Below are 19,149 nucleotides of genomic sequence, written 5' to 3'. Positions count from 1 at the left end.
CGGTTCGGTCGCCTGACCTGGTGTATTGTGTGCTATTCTGGTCACCACATTACAGGAGGGGTGCGATTGCACTTCAAGAGGGGGCAGGATTTGGCCTGAATCAGAACATAAGCAAAGCAGATTGTTACCTTATTTCCAGCCAGTATTAGAAACAGACTATTAGATTCTTGTTGATGACTGCACACAGACACCGTCAGAGTGATGGTGCATAAAAGTGCTTTTTACTGCTCTCTGAACTGGACTGAAAAGCAAGGTAATATACTTGAAATCTGTCCAGGATTTCACTTTTGATTTTATTTCATCTATGTTGGATTTTGCTCCTTTAATGGGAGTAATTTGTCCTGCCAGTGAATCATCCACTCAAATGAGTCATGACCAGGTGGGGAAGGATTGATAACGATGACATTGAAAGTTGGCAAGAGAGAGGAGTCACGTGATGGAGTAGTGGCCGGACGGTGAACTCCAGCCCTCTCCAGAAAAGTCGGGAAAAACAAGAGAAAATACAAAGGCACAGAAATACAAGTTAAAGAAAAGTGAGTATAAAGGTGGAAAGAAGATGGAGACAAAAGGAGAAAAATCAAAATCAACGGAAAGAAGAGAGGAAGAGAAGACAACGGAGGAAAAAGGTGAAGGCCTTACCTGTCCGAAGAGGCCCGCTGTGGAGAGAAGACCCCACTACCTCAGGTCGGTAGAAAGAGAACTACAACAATGGCTCACAGAGCCGAGTAAAAGTGCGCAACCGCGCATGCGCGATTCCTCGCGCATGCGCGATGCGCATGAAAAAAAACACACCGACGGGAGGGGGGACCAGCTGGGGAGTCGATCTCCACAGCCGGCAACGACAGCTGCAGAACACCTGCAGCAAGAAGAGACCACAGAAGACAATGGAAACAAGAAAGAAGAGGAGGAAAGGGCAGCAAAGAAACAACAGATGGTCAACCTAGAGGAAGAAGAAGAGGAAGAGGAAGAGTACAGGGAAATAGAAGAAGAAAAGAAAGGCAAGGTAAAGGAGGTACTTGCTCTTGTTAGAGGATACATGGAGTCATTTAAAGAATGGCAAACACAGGAATTCAATGATTTAAGAAGAAGAATAAACAACACAGAAAAGAAAATAAATAAAATGGATATGACCTTAACAGAAATGGGGAAAAAAATGGACAAGATGGAAGAAAGGGCAATAGCAGCAGAAATGGAGGTAGAAGACTTAAAAAAGAAATTGGAGGAATCTAATAAAAAAACTAAAGAGACACAAGAATTACTAGCCCAAAAAATAGATATAATGGAAAATTATAACAGAAGAAATAACATAAAGATAGTGGGCCTTAAGGAAGATGTAGAAGGCAAGAATATGAGGGAGTTTATAAAAGAATGGATCCCTAAGGCCCTAGGATGTCCAGAACTACAGCAAGAAATGGAAATAGAAAGGGCACATAGAGCATTGGCCCCTAAACCACAACCACAACAAAAACCAAGATCTATTGTAGTAAAATTCCTAAGATATACTACAAGAGAAAAGGTACTGGAGAAGACAATGGAAAAAGTAAGAGAGGGCAACAAACCACTGGAGTATAAAGGGCAAAAAATCTTCATTTATCCAGATATAAGCTTTGAACTCCTAAAGAAGAGAAAAGAGTTCAATGCAGCAAAAGCGATTTTATGGAAGAAAGGATATAAATTTACACTGAAGCATCCTGCGGTATTGAAAATATTTATTCCAGGACAACAAAACAGACTATTCTCGGATCCAGAAGAAGCACGAAAATTTGCAGAACAATTACAAAAATAGACTGAGGGATGAAGACGGGTAATGAGAGCAAAAATGATCACGATTGATATGTATGTGGGTAAAGACAAAAATAGACTGAGGGATGAAGACGGGTAAGGAGGGTAAAAATGACCACGATTGATATGTATGCGGGTAAAGAGGTATAAGAGTGAATAGAGACAATGGGCATATGTGAAAGTATCTGTAATTAGAGGAAAACATAGAGAGTATAGACAAGAATTAATAAGGGAAGGTAATGGAATAGAGAGAATAAGGAGGGAACTAAAAGAGTGACCTATGTGACATATAAAAAGCGAAATCTTTTCTGGGGGGGGCTGGGTGGGGGAAAAGAGCGGTCACTGCAAAATCAGTTGACGCTTGCGAGTGGATTCGCAAATCCAAATGGAGAGGGGAGATGTGGTTGTCCGACAAGGGATAAAGGGCAACTCAGGAGGGGAAGGGGAGATTGGGGATAAAGAAGATAGAAATAGGAGAATAAGGAAAATGTTGGATGTTGTAGGAATGTTGTCTGGTAAAGAGTTGAAAATAAGAAAACAGAAATGGAAAAGGAGGAAAGGTAATGATGGAAAAATGGAAAGAGAAGATAAACAAAATATAAAATGGCTACGCTGAACTATATGACTCTAAATATTAATGGAATACATAACCAAATTAAAAGGAAGAAACTACTAAATTTACTGAAAAAGGAAAAAATAGATATAGCATTTGTCCAAGAAACACACTTAACTGAATTGGAGCACAAGAAATTAAAGAGAGATTGGGTAGGACATGTAACAGCAGCATCGTATAATTCAAAAGCAAGAGGAGTGGCTATATTAATTAGCAAAAATGTGCCATTTAAAATAGAAGAGGAAATAATAGATCCAGCAGGGAGATATGTTATGATAAAATGTCAGATATATTCAGAGCTTTGGAATCTACTTAATATATATTCACCTAACGAAGAAGATCAAAAGTTTATGCAAGATATCTTTTTGAAGGTAGCTAATACGCAAGGGAACATACTAATAGGAGGGGATTTCAATCTGAATTTGGATCCAAATATGGATAAAACGGGGAAAAAAATTAACAGGAAGAACAAAGTAACCAAATTTATAATTAAATCAATGCAAGAAATGAAACTTGTGGACATATGGAGGAAACAAAACCCAAAAGAAAAGGAATACTCATACTACTCGACTAGACATAAAACATACTCAAGGATAGACCTATTCCTGATATCAGCCCACATACAAGGGAGAGTTAGGAAAACGGAATATAAAGCTAGACTATTATCGGACCACTCACCCCTGTTATTGGCAATAGAGCTAGAAGACATCCCTCCAAGAATGTATAGATGGAGATTAAACCCCATGCTACTTAAAAGACAGGATTTTAGAGAATTTATTGAAAAACAATTAAAAATGTACTTTGAAGTAAATACGGAATCAGTGGAAGATAAGTTTATACTATGGGACGCAATGAAAGCATTCATTAGAGGGCAAATAATAAGTTATGCAACGAAGATGAAGAAGGACTATAATCAGGAAACAGAGCAGTTGGAAAGAGAAATAATAAACATAGAAAAAAAATTAGCAATAAAGGAAGATACAACCAAAAGAAGAGAATTGGCGGATAAAAAAATAAAATATGAAACATTACAAACATATAAGGTGGAGAAGAATATAATGAAGACAAAACAGAAATATTATGAACTAGGGGAAAAAACACACAAAATCCTAGCATGGCAGCTTAAGACAGAGCAAACTCAGAAAATGGTTTTGGCAACAAGGAAAAAAGACAAACAAATTACATATAATCCAAAAGAAATTAAGGAAAACTTCAGAGAATTCTATGAACAATTATACCGAACCGAAAACGAAGGGAAAGAAGGGAAAATAGATGAATTTTTGACTAAAATTGAACTACCAAAACTACAAATAGAGGAACAAAATAAATTAACAGAACCATTTGGAACAGTAGAAATACAAGAGATAATAAAAAATTTACCAAATAATAAGACACCAGGAGAGGATGGACTCCCAATAGAATTCTACAAAACATTTAAAGACCTAATAATACCGCCCCTCCTGGATGTAATCAACCAGATTTTTTTTTTTTTTTTTTTTTTTTAAATTTTTTTATTTTTCACACCATAAATCACATTAGCCATGATATACACTATTTCTTTTCACACATATACAGTGACTTTTTCTCCCCCCCCCCCCCCTTTCCTCCCAAACCACCCCCCCACCCCCCCCTCTCATCCATTTTAGGTATACAATCTAGGTTGCATTAATCCAGTCAGACAATGTTGTCATTCAACAAAATTACACCAGAAATTCTACTGAGTCCATTCTTTTCTTTCCTTCTCCTTCCATCAACTTAGGTAATGTTTGTCCCCGGTAGGTTTTCGCTATTGTATTTAATGTAAGGCTCCTATACTTGTTCGAATATTTCAATATTATTTCTTAACCAATATGTTATTTTTTTTCTAATGGAATACATTTATTCATTTAAATTTGGTAGTTTCTTCCTTTTAATTTGGTTATGTATTCCATTAATATTTAAAGACATATAGTTCAGCGTAGCCCTTTTATATTTTGTTATCTTCTCTTTCCGTTTTTCCATCATTACCTTTCCTCCTTTTCCATTTCTGTTTTCTTATTTTCAACTCTTCATAAGACAACATTCCTACAACATCTAACATTTTCCTTATTCTCCTATTTCTATCTTATTTATCCCCAATCTCCCCTTCACCTCCTGAGTTGTCCTTTATCCCTTGTCGGACAACCACATCTCCCCTCTCCATTTGGATTTGCGAATCCACTCGCAAGCGTCAACTGATTGTGCAGTGACCGCTATTTCCCCCCACCCCGCCTCCCCCAGAAAAGATTTCACTTTTCATATGTCACAAAGGTCCCTCTTTTAATTCCCTCCTTATTCTCTCTATTCCATTACCTTCCCTTATTAATTCTTGTCTATACTATCTATATTTTCCTCTAAGTACAGATACATTCATGTATGCTCATTGTCTCTATTCACTCTTATACCTCTTTACCTGCATACATATCAATCGTGATCATTTTTACTCTCATTACCCGTCTTCATCCCTCAGTCTATTTTTGTCTTTACCCACATACATATCAGTCGTGATCATTTTAACTCTCATTACCCGTCTTCCTCCCTCAGTCTATTTTTGTAATTGTTCTGCAAATTTTCGTGCTTCTTCTGGATCCGAGAATAGTCTGTTTTGCTGTCCTGGAATAAATATTTTCAATACCGCTGGATGCTTTAGTATAAATTTATACCCTTTCTTCCATAAAATCGCCTTTGCTGTATTGAACTCTTTTCTCTTCTTTAGGAGTTCAAAACTTATATCTGGATAAATGAAGATTTTTTGCCCTTTATACTCCAGTGGTTTGTTGCCCTCTTTTACTTTTTCCATTGTCTTCTCCAGTACCTTTTCTCTTGTAGTATATCTTAGGAATTTTACTACAATAGATCTTGGTTTTTGTTGTGGTTGTGGTTTAGAGGCCAATACTCTATGTGCCCTTTCTATTTCCATTTCATGCTGTAGTTCTGGACATCCTAGGGTCTTAGGGATCCACTCTTTTATAAACTCCCTCATATTCTTGCCTTCTTCATCTTCCTTAAGGCCCACTATCTTTATGTTATTTCTTCTGTTATGGTTTTCCATTGTATCTATTTTTTGAGCTAGTAGTTCTTGTGTCTCTTTAGTTTTTTTATTAGATTTCTCCAATTTCTTTTTTAAGTCTTCTACCTCCATTTCTGCTGCTACTGCCCGCTCTTCCATCTTGTCCATTTTTTTTCCCATTTCTGTTAAGGTCATCTCCATTTTAATTATTTTCTCCTCTGTGTTGTTTATTCTTTTTCTTAAATCCTTAAATTCCTGTGTTTGCCATTCTTTAAATGATTCCATGTATCCTCTAATAAGAGCAAGTATATCCTTTACCTTGCCTCTCTTTTCTTCTTCTATTTCACCATACTCTTCCTCTTCTTCTTCCTCTGGGTTGACCATCTGTTGTTTCTTTGTTGCCCTTTCCTCCTCTTCTATCTTGTTTCTATTGTCTTCTGTGGTCTCTTCTTGCTGCAGGTGTTCTGCAGCTGTCGTTGCCGGCTGTGGAGATCGACTCCCCAGCTGGTCCCCCCTCCCGTCGGTGTGTTTTTTTTCATTCGCATCGCGCATGCGCGAAACTTGTTCGGCTCTGCGAGCCATTTTTGTAGTCCATTATTTACCGACCTGAGGGAGCGGGTTTCTCTCTCCGCAGCGGGCCTCTTCGGACAGGTAAGGCCTTCACCTTTTTCCTCCTTTGTCTTCTCTTCCTCTCTTCTTACCGTTGCTTTCGACTTTTCTTTTTTTGTCGCCATCTTCTTTCCACCTTTATACTCACTTTTCTGTAACTTTTATTTCTGTGCCTTTGTGTTTTCTCTTGTTTTTCCCGACTTTTCTGGAGAGGGCTGGAGTTCACCGTCCGGCCACTACTCCATCACGTGACTCCTCCCCATGTAATCAACCAGATTGATGAGACACAAAACTTACCAGATTCATGTAAAACAGCAATAATTACAGTAATACTAAAGCAAGGGAAAGATCCACTCGCACCAGCGTCATATAGACCAATATCTCTGCTAAACACAGATTATAAGATAATAGCTAAACTACTAGCGAACAGATTAGCAGAACAGGTACCGAAAATGGTAAATTTAGACCAAACTGGATTTATCAAAAAAAGACGCACAACAGACAATATTTGTAAATTTATTAACTTAATTCATGCAGTAGAAGGAAATAAAGCACCGGCAGTAGCAGTTGCTTTAGACGCAGAGAAGGCCTTCGACAGAGTAGAATGGAATTACTTGTTCAAAGTATTGCAAAAATTCAGTTTACCGGAGAAGTATATTAATTGGATTAAAGCATTATATAAGGGACCGTTAGCGAAAGTGACAGTAAATGGACATGTATCAAAGCAATTTAACTTAAGCAGGTCAACGCGGCAGGGATGCCCACTATCACCATTATTGTTTGCGCTAGCTATAGAACCACTAGCAGAATCGATAAGAAGAGATAATAATATAAAAGGAATAAAAATAAAAGACAGGGAATATAAAATCAGTCTGTTTGCGGATGATGTGATAGTGTACTTAACAGAACCAGAACTATCAATAAAAGAACTATATAAGAAATTGAAGGAATATGGAGAAGTGTCGGGATACAAGATAAACGTAAATAAAAGTGAAGCAATGCCTATGAATAACGCGGATTTCTCAAAATTTAAGGAGGAATCCCCATTCAGATGGCAAACGCAGGCAATAAGATACCTAGGTGTGCAAATAAACAAAAATCTAGGCCAATTATATAAACTCAATTACAATCCACTAATGAAAAAATTACAGGACGATTTAGAGCATTGGAAAGAGCTACCACTAACACTGATAGGAAGGATAAACTGTATTAAAATGAACATTTTTCCAAGGATACTATACTTATTTCAGGCATTGCCAATACAACTGACAGAAAAATTCTTCAAAGAGTTAAAGAAAATAATAAGGAGATTTTTATGGAGAGGGGGGAAACCGAGGATAGCACTAGACAAATTAACAGAATGGTATAAACAAGGAGGCTTACAATTGCCAAACTTCAAAAATTATTATAGAGCCGCACAATTAAGGTACCTATCAGATTTTTATCAAACAAGGGAAAAACCAGACTGGACGAGACTAGAATTAGATAAAATAGGGGAAAAGATACCTGAACACATATTATATAAATGGGACGAAAAATTGGTACAACATAGAACTTCTCCAGTATTACACCATCTCCTCAATATATGGAAGAAGATTCATGTAGAAAGAAATAAAATAAATTACCAAATACCAAAACTAATATTGACGCAAAATAAGCTACTCCCTTTTACAATAGACAACCTTGCCTTTAGAAAATGGGAAAAAAAAGGGATTAAAAGAATAGAAAATTGTTTTTCAGGAAGTAGATTCTTATCCTTTGAACAAATGAGAGATAAGTACAATATAACGGGAGATACAGCGCTGGCATATTACCAACTGAGATCCTACTTGAAAGATAAATTAGGAAGCAACTTGAGTTTACCAGAGGGAAGTAACCTTGAATATGTGATTACAGATACAATGTTAATCAAAAGATTTATAAAAAATATGTATATTAAACTGCAAGAAAAGGAAAATGAGGAAACAAATGGTAAAACTAAACAAAAATGGGAACAAGATTTAAATATAAAGATAAAAAAGGAAACATGGGAGAAGTTATGCTCTGGAACGATGAGAAATACAATAAATACGAGGCTGCGTATGATACAATACAATTGGTTACACAGACTATACATTACACCGCAAAAGTTAAATAAATGGGACCCAACAATATCTGATAGATGTTTTCGATGTAAAAAAGAAAGGGGAACAACAATTCATGCAATCTGGACATGTGAGAGAGTAGAAAAATTTTGGGATGATCTCAACCAGATATTAAATAAAATAACAGAAAACAATATACCAAAGAATCCAGAGATCTTTCTCCTAAGTAACATAAAAAATAAAGAATTTGGAATTGACTTGGAGGATGCACAAAAAAGATTTGTTAAGATAGCCCTAGCCGTAGCAAAAAAATGTATTATGTCAACCTGGAAATTGGAAGATAATTTGAAAATACAACAATGGTATATAGAAATGAATAAATGTATTCCATTAGAAAAAATAACATATAGTTTAAGAAATAATATTGAAATATTCGAACAAGTATGGGAGCCTTACATTAAATACAATAGCGAAAACCTACCGGGAACAAACATTACCTAAGTTGATGGAAGGAGAAGAAAAGAAAAGAATGGACTCAGTAGAATTTCTGGTGTATTTTTGTTGAATGACAACATTGTCTAACTGAATTAATGCAACCTAGATTGTACAACTAAAATGGATGAGAGGGGGGGGGGATGGGGGGGTGGCTTGGGAGGAGGGAGGGGGGAGGGAGAAAAAGTCACTGTAAATGTGTGGAAAAGAAAAAGTGTATATCATGGCTATTGTGATTTATGGTGTGAAAAATAAAAAATTTAATTAAATAAAAAAAAAAAGAAAGTTGGCAAGACATTCACCAAGGTGATGTATTCAATACAAAATTCTCCTGAAAGGTTCACCTGAAGCATTATCACATGTATTCTCTTTCTGTGATGATTAGGCAGCTTGGCTTTAGTGAATCTGTGAAAGAAAGCAATAGGTTTTGCCGCAATACTTAAGGCACAGGTGGATGGATTTTGGCACGGGAGGGAAATGTAGCGGCAGCACAGTTGGCATGGGTAGCATGGTTGGTGTAGTGGTTAGTGCATTGCCTTTACTGAGGAATGGGAGAGGATGGTGGTTGGTGGGATGTTGGAATAGTGGATGGAATGAGAGAGGGGGGAAATAAATGCCCAATTCATTGGGCATTGGGTGCATTGGAATATTTGTATCTGCGAGATACATCCCTGCTGATGCACCTCAGTTCCCTCATTTATTTGTGCAGAGTGACGATCCCAAAGGAAGTGTTGAGGAAAGGATTGTGAAGTTGGGAGAGGATCGCGAGGAGAGGACTGAGATATTGGAGGAAGAAGTCGGTAGGAAGATTGAGATCTTTATACTGTCTGGATTGGAAAGAGGACAGAGATCTGCAGAACAGGTCAGAGAGAGGACACGGCCTTTCAAAAGTAGGAATGTTTTTGGGTTGGATGGTGACTGGTTGGATGATGGAGTAGATGGAGTGGGAAAGAAGGGGGAATAAATGAGAGAACTGAGGTTCATCAGCATGGGTGTTTTGGGAAGAAAGTTAAGGGAGCCAGCTGCTCCTCAGGTTCTTGAGTTGGGCCAAATAGCACTGAATAAAGGAGTCCAGAATGTTCAAGGTCCATGCAGTTCATGCCATGTGAAATGAAAAGAATGCTATTACATGTGACTTTGCAGCCTCTGTGTTCTGTTATCCCATGGGTGCAGAAGCATCTCCAAACATTTTCACCTGCAGTACTCTGCTTCAGCCTGAAAATAACTGCTCCAGTGATGATTTAACATCTCCAAGATAAAGCTTTATAATTGTGATAATTAACTTCAAGTTGTCAGAACTTTCAAAGGCATGTTAAAATTGACAGTAATAACCATATAACAGTTTATGGCATCTCAGGCCTTCAAGTCCATGCCGGTTCACTCAAACAACGCCGCTCGATCCCCTCACCTATTCTCCGCCCATAACCCTCCAACCCCTTCTTATCCATGTATATATATCCAGCCTCCTCTTAAATGAAAGAATTGACTCTAACTCAACTATTTTATGAAAGTATAATTGTTACGAGCCCAGAGGATCCCAAAACCCAGCAGCAATAGATATTAACCAAGACAATTGGTTACTTAAACATAAGTTGCTTTTAATTATCTTAAAACATGAAAACAGAATCACACTTTAACTTATCACTATTGACTTAACTAACCTAACTTAACCCCGTTCTAATTCTAACCGCATGTGTATGTAATGTGTGTGAAAGTTCAGAAAGGTTCTTTGGTTCACAGTCCAATCTCACTTCTCATTCCTCCAAGTTCACTGGTTGCAGGCAATTCTTATACTGTGTACAGAATTTCACATTTATGAAGTTCACCAGGCCTTGGTGCTTGAAAGGTAAATGGTTACCACTCAGAAAAGTTCTTGTCGGTTTTCAGAGAGAGAGAGAGAGAGAGAGAGACAGACAGACAGACAGACAGACAGACAGACAGACAGACAGAGAGTGAGAGAGAGAGAGAGACAGAGAGAGAGAGAGAGAGAGAGAGAGAGAGAGACACAGAGAGAGAGAGAGAGAGAGAGAGACAGAGACAGAGAGAGAGAGAGAGAGAGAGAGAGAGAGAGAGAGAGAGAGAGAGAGAGAGAGAGAGAGAGATCCACAACTGATGTACTTCCATCAGTCACTTCAGTGTCTTGCTGATGATACTTGTCCCCTCAGGGTTCTCCAGATGATAACCTCTTTCTTTCAGGTCATCACAGAGTGCCTTTTTGTTTCCTTTATTCCAAGGGAAACATTAGAGAGCCAGTCCTCTCCTCTTGCATGAATCACAAGGGCTTTGACCAGACTGTCTTCCAAATGGGGTTTTCCACAAGCTTGCCAGCTTGTCCTGTGTCAGTCCCAGCTGCTGTCTGCTGGCTGTAACACTTGAGAAGTGATCTCTCTCTCTCTCTCTCTCTCTCTCACACACACACACACACACACACACACACACACACACACACACACACACACACACACACACACACACTGCGAGAAAGCCTATTTTACTCTCTCTGTTTGGAAAACCACATGACACTCTTAGAACATCTCCAGACAATCTGCGGCTCCAACAAGATCTTTCTTCTGTTGCCTTTTGTAAACAACAATCCATTAGTGAAGGTTCTTGAGCACTCTTCTAACTATTGCAAAAGCTGTGGGGCTGATATGTCTAGAAGTAGCAGAGCTCCAGTATTTCAAATAAGATCTGTTTTAAAGTGTTTGTATATAACCTACTCTAACAAACCGTTCCCAATTTATCTCCCAAAAACATATCTATATACTCTGTCACACAATGCAGAGAGAAAGTAGTGATTTGAAAGGCAGGAAATAAAAATTAATTGGACCCTTGTCCAAGATCCCTACTGTCTGGTTTATCCACGTGGAGAATCTGGACTGAATAAAAGATATTTCAGTTTCTCTGAATGTCCTCAATTATATTGCTAAATCTTTCAAATCTGTGGATTGGATCTCTGCAGTTTAATAGCCACTATTCTCACATGAGAGGGTGGTTATGGAGTAGATCAACTCCTGTTTCAGGGATATCAACTTACATCTCCTATTCCTGGACCTATTTCAATTCTCCAATTGTCACAACAGATCAACAGCAGATGCCATCTCATCGGCCTTCTGCGCTGCATGAGATTACCTGGACTGCAGGGTGCCGTTCATTGACTGAAGCTCGGCGTTCTACACCATCAACAAAACATGATCCAAGAAAGAATCTCTGTTCGTCCCTCTGCATTTGGACCCTCCCTTTCCTCATTGGCATATCCTGATCAGTGCAGATTGGCAACATTACTCCCTCCACGCTGGCCATCAACACGAGGGAATGCCAAGGCCTTGCTCCACTCCCTGTACACTTGTGACTGAGTAACTAAGTTTGACGATAACGCAAGCTGCATATTTGTTGACAATCCACTGTTGGCTAAATAACAGGGAGATTGGAGTGTGAATCAAAGAACTTTTCTAAACTTGCATACACATTACATACACAGGCACTTAAAATTAGAAGGGGGTTGTTAGGTTAAGTTAAATTAATAGTGATAAGTTAAAGTTTGATTCTGTTTTCATGTTTAAAGACATCAGTCCCCACACTGATCCCACTGCCCTGCTCTCTCTTCATTCTCCACACTGATCCCTCTGCCCTGCTCTCTCCCAAACAGCGCTATATCACTCTCCACACTGATCCCACTGCCCTGCTCTCTCTTTATCATTCCCCAAACTAATCCCACTGCCCGCTCTCCCCAACAGCGCTGTATCAGACCCCACACTGATTCCACTCCGCTGCTCGCGCTCTTCAACATTCCCAACACTGATCCCACAAACCTGCTCTCTCCCCAAAAGCGCTGTATTAGTCCTCACACTGATCCCACTGCCCCGCTCTCTCCCCTTGCCCCCGTCATCATTCCCCACACTCATCCCAAAGCCCTGTATCGGTCCCCTCACTGATATTTCTGCCACATTCTCTACCCACAGCACTGTACCAGTTTCCACACTGAACCCACTGCCCCGCTCTCTCTCGACAGTGCTGCATCAGTCCCTGGAAGCTTTCTGACTGAACTAAAAGAAGTGATTGACTAAGGAGGTGACAAAGAATTCACCTTCGAGGAATTATCAACGTTTATTGGAAAAATCAACGATGTTTGTAATTACCTTACTATAAAGTATTACATGAAAGTATATTGTAATTTCAGACAAATATTTTTCTAAGGCATAGTTTAGTTATGATGTAATTATGAAATAATTAAAAAATATCAATTATTTTTAATAACGTTGAGTTTTGGCATTATATGCACTAAAAGTTGTTTCTAAAACATTATTTTGTAACTTTTGATTCATTGTAATTATTCCAATTGATTCTGTTAATCGCTGAATGTGAATTTGTCTTATACGAGAAAAAATTGGGATGAATTAATTGCGTAAAGCAGGGTTTGTCTGTAATGCTCTTCCAGAAGACTGAAAGTCCTGAAGAGATTTTTTCAAATGTTTCCAGCTTTAAGGCATTTCAACTGCAAGAATAACCAGGAGCTGGGGTTGTTCTTCTTCAAGGACACTTCTTGCAAGACGATAACTCCTGCCCTGCTGAGCGTTTTCATCATCTTCAGCCTTTGTTTCAGTTTTACAGCAGTGCTTTTGAAATTACTTTCCTTTTGAGTTCACTGCCATTTCTTTTCCAGGAACTTTAACTTTGATGAAATTCTAAATTTATTTATTTTTATAATTTTAAAATAAATGTTGTGTTAGATTTTAAATTTAGACAGTAACAGGCCCTATCAGCCCACAAGCCCATGCCGCCCAAACACAGATCCCCCCCCTCCCCAGTACGTTTTACAGGGTGGGAGGAAAACTGGAGCCCCACGCACATATGGGGAGAGACGTGCAAACTCCTTCCAGACAACGCGGGATTCGAACTCTGGCGCTGTAACAGCGTTGCACTAACCGCTACGCTAACTGTTTCAGATGTTGCCTTGTTTGCCCTTGGTTGCTTCTGTGTGTGCCAGTTGACCAGCTGAGGTTTCCATTCATTCTGGTACTGATCAGCGTTATATGGACCAATTAGGCATTTGTACATCCAAGTCCCTCTGCCCAAGATTCAAGGTTCTTTTATTGTCATGAGATTTAAAAAAATTTCACAAAATTGCATTTAATCTGTCTTAAGCGGACAGTTATGTTTTTTTTACACAGCCGCTGGGTTCCAGGAAATTATTTCCAGGATGCAGTATGTGTAAGAAGAGTAGAATGAGAATAAGGAGTCATTCCCATTCTGCTATTTTACTTCCTCGATCCCCAATAAATTTCCCAGAAATGGGCTGATTGAACGGCCTCCTTCCGTACTGTAATGATTCTGAAATTCTACCAAAGTAAAGCACGAAAGCTTGCAGATGCCGTGGTTGAAGTAAAAAAAACGCAATGCTGGAGAAACGCAGCAGACCCTTGATGAAGAGCTCAAGCCCAAAATGAAGATTATGTTTCTTTATCTTTGCAACAAAAAGTACACTACTACGTTTTTACAGTTATTCTACATGTGATTTTAGTAACTGGACCAAAATATTAATTGATGGCGAATTTACTTTTATTCTACAGGTGGTTTCAGTAACTGGGCTAGAATAATTGGGTTAAAAATGACTGCACATGCTGAATCATGGAAGCACAGTAGAAAATATCGCAGGATGGATCAGTTTGCAAGTGCGAAATGGGTGATAAGCTGAAGTTAAACAAGAAAATCTGTTGATGCTGGGGTCGAGACACAAAAATACTGGAGAAACTCAGCAGGTTACTGAGGAAGTAAAAGGTGATCAATGTACTGTATCAGGCCTGAGCCCTGTGTCAGGAACATGAAAGGCAGGTACCGGTATACGCCTGAATAAAAAGCTTGGGGTGGGGGGTGGGGGGGAGGGAAGACAGGGGAAAGGGATGAGTGCAGGCTGACAGTTAAGAGAATACAAGGGAGAGGGTTGAGAAAAGGAGCTGAGAAGCATTGGGGGGGAGGGCAGAGGGCTAAGAAAGGTAGCTGTCTGACAGGAGGAGGAGGGAAGTGGGTGGGGAGCCAGATGGATATTGAAGAAGTCTCTATTTATCCTATTTGGTTGAAGACTACCGAGACAGAATACCAAGTATTGTTCCTCCACTTTGCGGGCGGCCTCGATTGGGAGGTACACTAGTCCGTGGACAGGCAAGTCGGTGTGCCAGTGGCGGGTGGAATTAAAATGGCTGGTTCCTGGGAGGCTCGTGCTGCTGCGGCAGTCAGAGCGAATACGTTGATATGTTGAAGAATTTGGGACAGGGTAGAAAACATAATGAGATAAACAAGTGCTTTTAATCAGATAAAAATGAAGGCAAACCAGAGGTATTCATTTCAAAGCAAAGGAGTTCACATTTTGAGTTGTCCACAGGCTGTGTACACAAAAGACAACTTTTAGTGAGATGCTAAATGAATCTGCTGGTACATTCCAAAAACATTAACCAAAGAAATTAGCCAAAAAATTACTTCAGACACAAGAGGTGTAAAATTAAACAGGAATAGTTTAAAATACACTGTTTCTCAGACATATGTAATCAAAACAATAATCTGGGATCCATCGAGAGAAAAACAGTGTTAATATTTCAGGTCAATGCAGCTTTCATTTTGTCTTTCTCAGAATATCCACTTTAATCCAGCATAGGTTTGGAAGAAAAGTTACTTATTTTTAAATCCACGTTTACATCCAGGCCATTGTTTCACTTCTTGTAAAATATTTGAAATGTTAGTTGTAATTAGAGATTATTACTTCCTGGTTCACACACGATCGGAATTCTTCAGCAACTGGTTTGATGAGGTATCGGTTGCTGGTTACAAAGCCCATACAGCGGAAAATGCCCGATGCTGAAATGGGGCGATCCACACTGTCCAGTTTGTTGAAGTTTGTGAGGATGTTCTCTTTAAGCTCAGTGCTGGATGCTTTCATTGCCACTGATGGTAACATTTGAAACAGCAGGAGGTGTTAACGTGAGTGGCCACTGGGAGGTCCTTCCTGTTGCAGCGAACAGAGCCAAGGTTGCGGGGGACTAATCTGCGATTGAATGGGGCAGATAGGAATGCTTTGAGTCTTGGCCCAGACTTGCAAAGACTAATAGCCAACTTCTATCTCATAATTAAACTGATGTGAGAAACGTCATGTCAAGCCCCGTCTTAAATACGAACAAGCTCGGCTATTGTCGTTTCTTCACCTGGAATTTCTGCAGGTGTTTCCATGATAAAAATATTTGGCACAAAACATTGGGGAAATGACACTGACACGCTCACTTCTCAGTGAAAGCCTTGAACAAACAGTTGGGAGACTCTCCCATCCTTCTCTCAATTGCTACCATGTACCCAAAGTTATCAGATAGGTGATGTTTTGTTTCCCCCTCACAAGGATTAGGAGTGGAAATTGGTTAGCTAATGCTTGGCACGGTCAGCGTGGTAGTTATTACAACGCTATTACAGCGCCAATGCCCCAGGTTCAAATCTAGTGCCGTCTGTCAAGAGTTCTGCGTTCTCCACGTGTCTACGTGGGCTTTCCCCAGGTGCTTTAGTTCCTCCCACCCTTCAAAACATAAGGGGTTGAAGGTTAATTGGGCAGTAGGGGCTCGTAGGGTGGAAGGGCCTGTTTCTGTGCTTAATTGTTTAATTGTGTTTAATTGTTTTTTTTTAAATGCTTGTTTTTTTTTCCTGTGCAAATTGCAGACAGAAGTAACTGCACTCAAGTACCCAGGAGGAAATGAGACCTGGTACTTTTGCCCCAGTGTTTAAGTTCCAGTGTCCCACATTATTTAGCATCATAAACCTACCAAATCTTATTTTTCTTATTTTTGATAAGCCTTCATATTAACAAATTTGATGGTACTTTGAAATTCTCGATTCAGGTCTTTGTGAAGGGTTCCAACCCGAAACAGTGGCAATTCCTTTTCTCCCACGGATGCTGCTCGATCCAATGAGTTTCACCCCCGCAATGTTTTTCTTTTGCTCAAGATTCCAACATCTGCATCCTCTCGTGTTTCCTGATCGTTTCGAGTTCCCGAGATTTTCATCCTTCTTTGCCACTTGTTATTCTTGTCACTTCAGTCAGGAGTCACTCCCTCGGCAGTCCGGTTGGCTTATTATGCTGCCATGGCGGTAATTTTGCAGCAGAGCCCAGCATTTAAAAAAACCCTTTCTCATATTTCATTAAGCGGAGGGTAATCGCACAGGCCAACCAAACTTTACAATGAAGTCCTCCAGGAGCCGCCACAGGGCCGGCAGCTGCCTACCTGCCTTCCGTGAACCTTCTCCGTGCGCTGCCGTCCCCCTCCCTCACCCTCCAATGTAACAGACAAACGCGCTGCTGATATTACGACCAGGCGCTAGTGAAGCAAGGCTGCGGTGGGGGTGGGGGGTGGGTCAACAGCTGTGAGTGCTTCCCCCCACCCCTTGGTGCCTCTCTGCTGGCTCTGCACGGGCTTTGGCCCTCCCCAGCCTTCGACTCCCCAGCACTTGGGGCGATTTCCCTGAGCGATTAAAGAGACAACGGCCACTTCCTACCAAAGTGAATTCTCTCTCTTGATAGTCCATGGCTGAAATCGTGACACACGCCAGCAGCACAAGAGCAGAGGTGGCACACTGATGGGCGGTGAGATGAACAGATGGCATTTGCTAGTGCGTGGGTTGGGTTGCAAAACGCGGACTCCTGAATATACAATTTTGGATGACTGGTGAAACTTAAAGGGTGTCATGGTTGGTGTAGCGGTCAGCGTAACCCTGTTAGAGTGCCAGCGACCCAGGCTCTAATCTGGCGCTGTCTGCACTCTCTTCCCCATGTCTGCATGGGATTCCTCCCACCCTTCAAAATGCCCCAGGGTTGCAGGTCAATTGGATGGCACAGACTCATGGGCCAAAAGGGTATCTTACCCTGCTGCATGTCCACATTTAGATTACAAATTTTAAAAATGAAATTTAAATCTGCGAAAGTGTTGAAATCTAAATCCACAAAACTGTATCTTCTCTTTAAGTTGACCCCTCCTTCTTCTCTTTTCTGCAGAATAATACTGTTTGGAAGCCAGAGTCTTGCCAAGAATGCAGCTGCCACAGTGATATTGTGCTTTGCACAGTTGTCCAGTGTCAGAACCCGCGGTGTGATTTCCATAAGGTAATTCTGCACCTGTGCACCTTTCCCATCTCCTGCACTGAGTAAAGACTTTCTTTGAAATCTGTTTGTGCATGTTGGGGGCTTGTATTTCTCAGATTTATCAGCATAAGTATTGCATTATCATAAAAATATTTGATGCATGAGTAATTGTATTTAATTTACATTCTTAAATTCTTTAGGATCGGTGCCAGAACTAATGTTAGGGGGTGGGGTCATTGAAATGTTAGAGGTTGCATTATAGCGCTCGAGAACTCGCTCGGCGGGGGGATGCTATTGACTGAAAATGTGTCTGCGGAGAGCGGGGGTGTTGTTGCTGTCAGTTGCGCGGGACCTACCTTTGCCGACGGATGGGGCAGGAGGAGAGTCGCTAATGTGCGTCAATGTAGATGCTAGTGCCTCTTGACGCACGCTAGCAGCGGGGCTGACAGCCTGCGATGGCCGCGAGCAGGGTGGGGAGGAAACAGCACTTCACTGGTGGGGGGTGGTGTGGGTGTCCATGCCTGGGAATGTCCCATTTTGGCACCAACCCTGCTCCATGTGCTCTGAAAGAAATGCTGTCTTAAAATAGAGAAGGAGACACTGATCAACACTCAAAAAGGAAGTATCCAAGCAGAGAGCAGGATCACTTCAGACTTCAGCCTTGTTGGACAAGGTGTTAAATATTGTGCTGAAGGAAGACAAGGCAAAATATAGTGCAGATGAGTCGTATGGAGCTCCACTGGGAATTCAGCAACTGGAGGTTTAATATTTCATGGCCAGTTAAGGTCCAGGCAAAGAACTAGATCAAACTCCAAGTCATATGACACACTTTCGCCTCAAAGATTTTTATAAATTTTAAATTGAAATTTATTTACCACAAGATAAAAAGCCGCTTCCAACCTTGAAATGCCTGCCATCTAATTAACCTACCAATCCCGGCTGGTTTTTTTTGAAGGGTGGGAGGAAACTGGAGGATCCAGAGGAAACCCTCGCAGAGTTGTGAGAAGAATGCATAAACAGGGCTGGATTTGAACCTGCGCTGCAATAGTATTGCGCCGACCGCTGCGCAAACCAGCGGTAGTTTCCCAGCAGTTCTTCCAGGTGCTGGGATGCCCTGGTGGGAGTGGAGGAAATTCCTCTTACACTCATTCCTCTTCTCCTCCTCGTCCTGTTAGGTGCTGTGTTCGTGACGGAAGAGCAATTTATCCACCTTAGACTACGCATCATCTGAGAGAGGAACTAACACTTTGATCTTGATTTGAAGCAACTTTGCAGTTAGAGGTCCTGCCAATATGACTGACAAGGCAACACCGTTGATCGTAGAATCTTTTTCAATGCCAGTTGTGATTCCCTGCTTTACATGGTTAACCTCACAATGTAGACGTCCCAGTGAAATTCCTGCCACTGACAAGAAAGAGGAGTATTTATTCAA

At 40.5% G+C, this 19,149-nt stretch overlaps 1 protein-coding gene across 1 annotated transcript in view; it reads left to right on the top strand.

The window, feature by feature from the left end:
- The window catches only part of fras1 (Fraser extracellular matrix complex subunit 1), a 642,015-nt gene that overhangs the window by 203,232 nt on the left and 419,634 nt on the right, over positions 1-19,149 (top strand). Inside the window, exon 3 of the mRNA XM_069926766.1 lies at positions 17,631-17,738. Coding sequence (XP_069782867.1) covers positions 17,631-17,738 — 108 coding nt within the window. The remainder of the gene's footprint in view (positions 1-17,630; positions 17,739-19,149) is intronic.

The sequence above is a fragment of the Narcine bancroftii genome, chromosome 3, assembly GCF_036971445.1.
Source record: "Narcine bancroftii isolate sNarBan1 chromosome 3, sNarBan1.hap1, whole genome shotgun sequence".
NCBI lineage: Eukaryota > Metazoa > Chordata > Chondrichthyes > Torpediniformes > Narcinidae > Narcine > Narcine bancroftii.
This window is presented reverse-complemented; position numbering and strand designations above follow the sequence as displayed.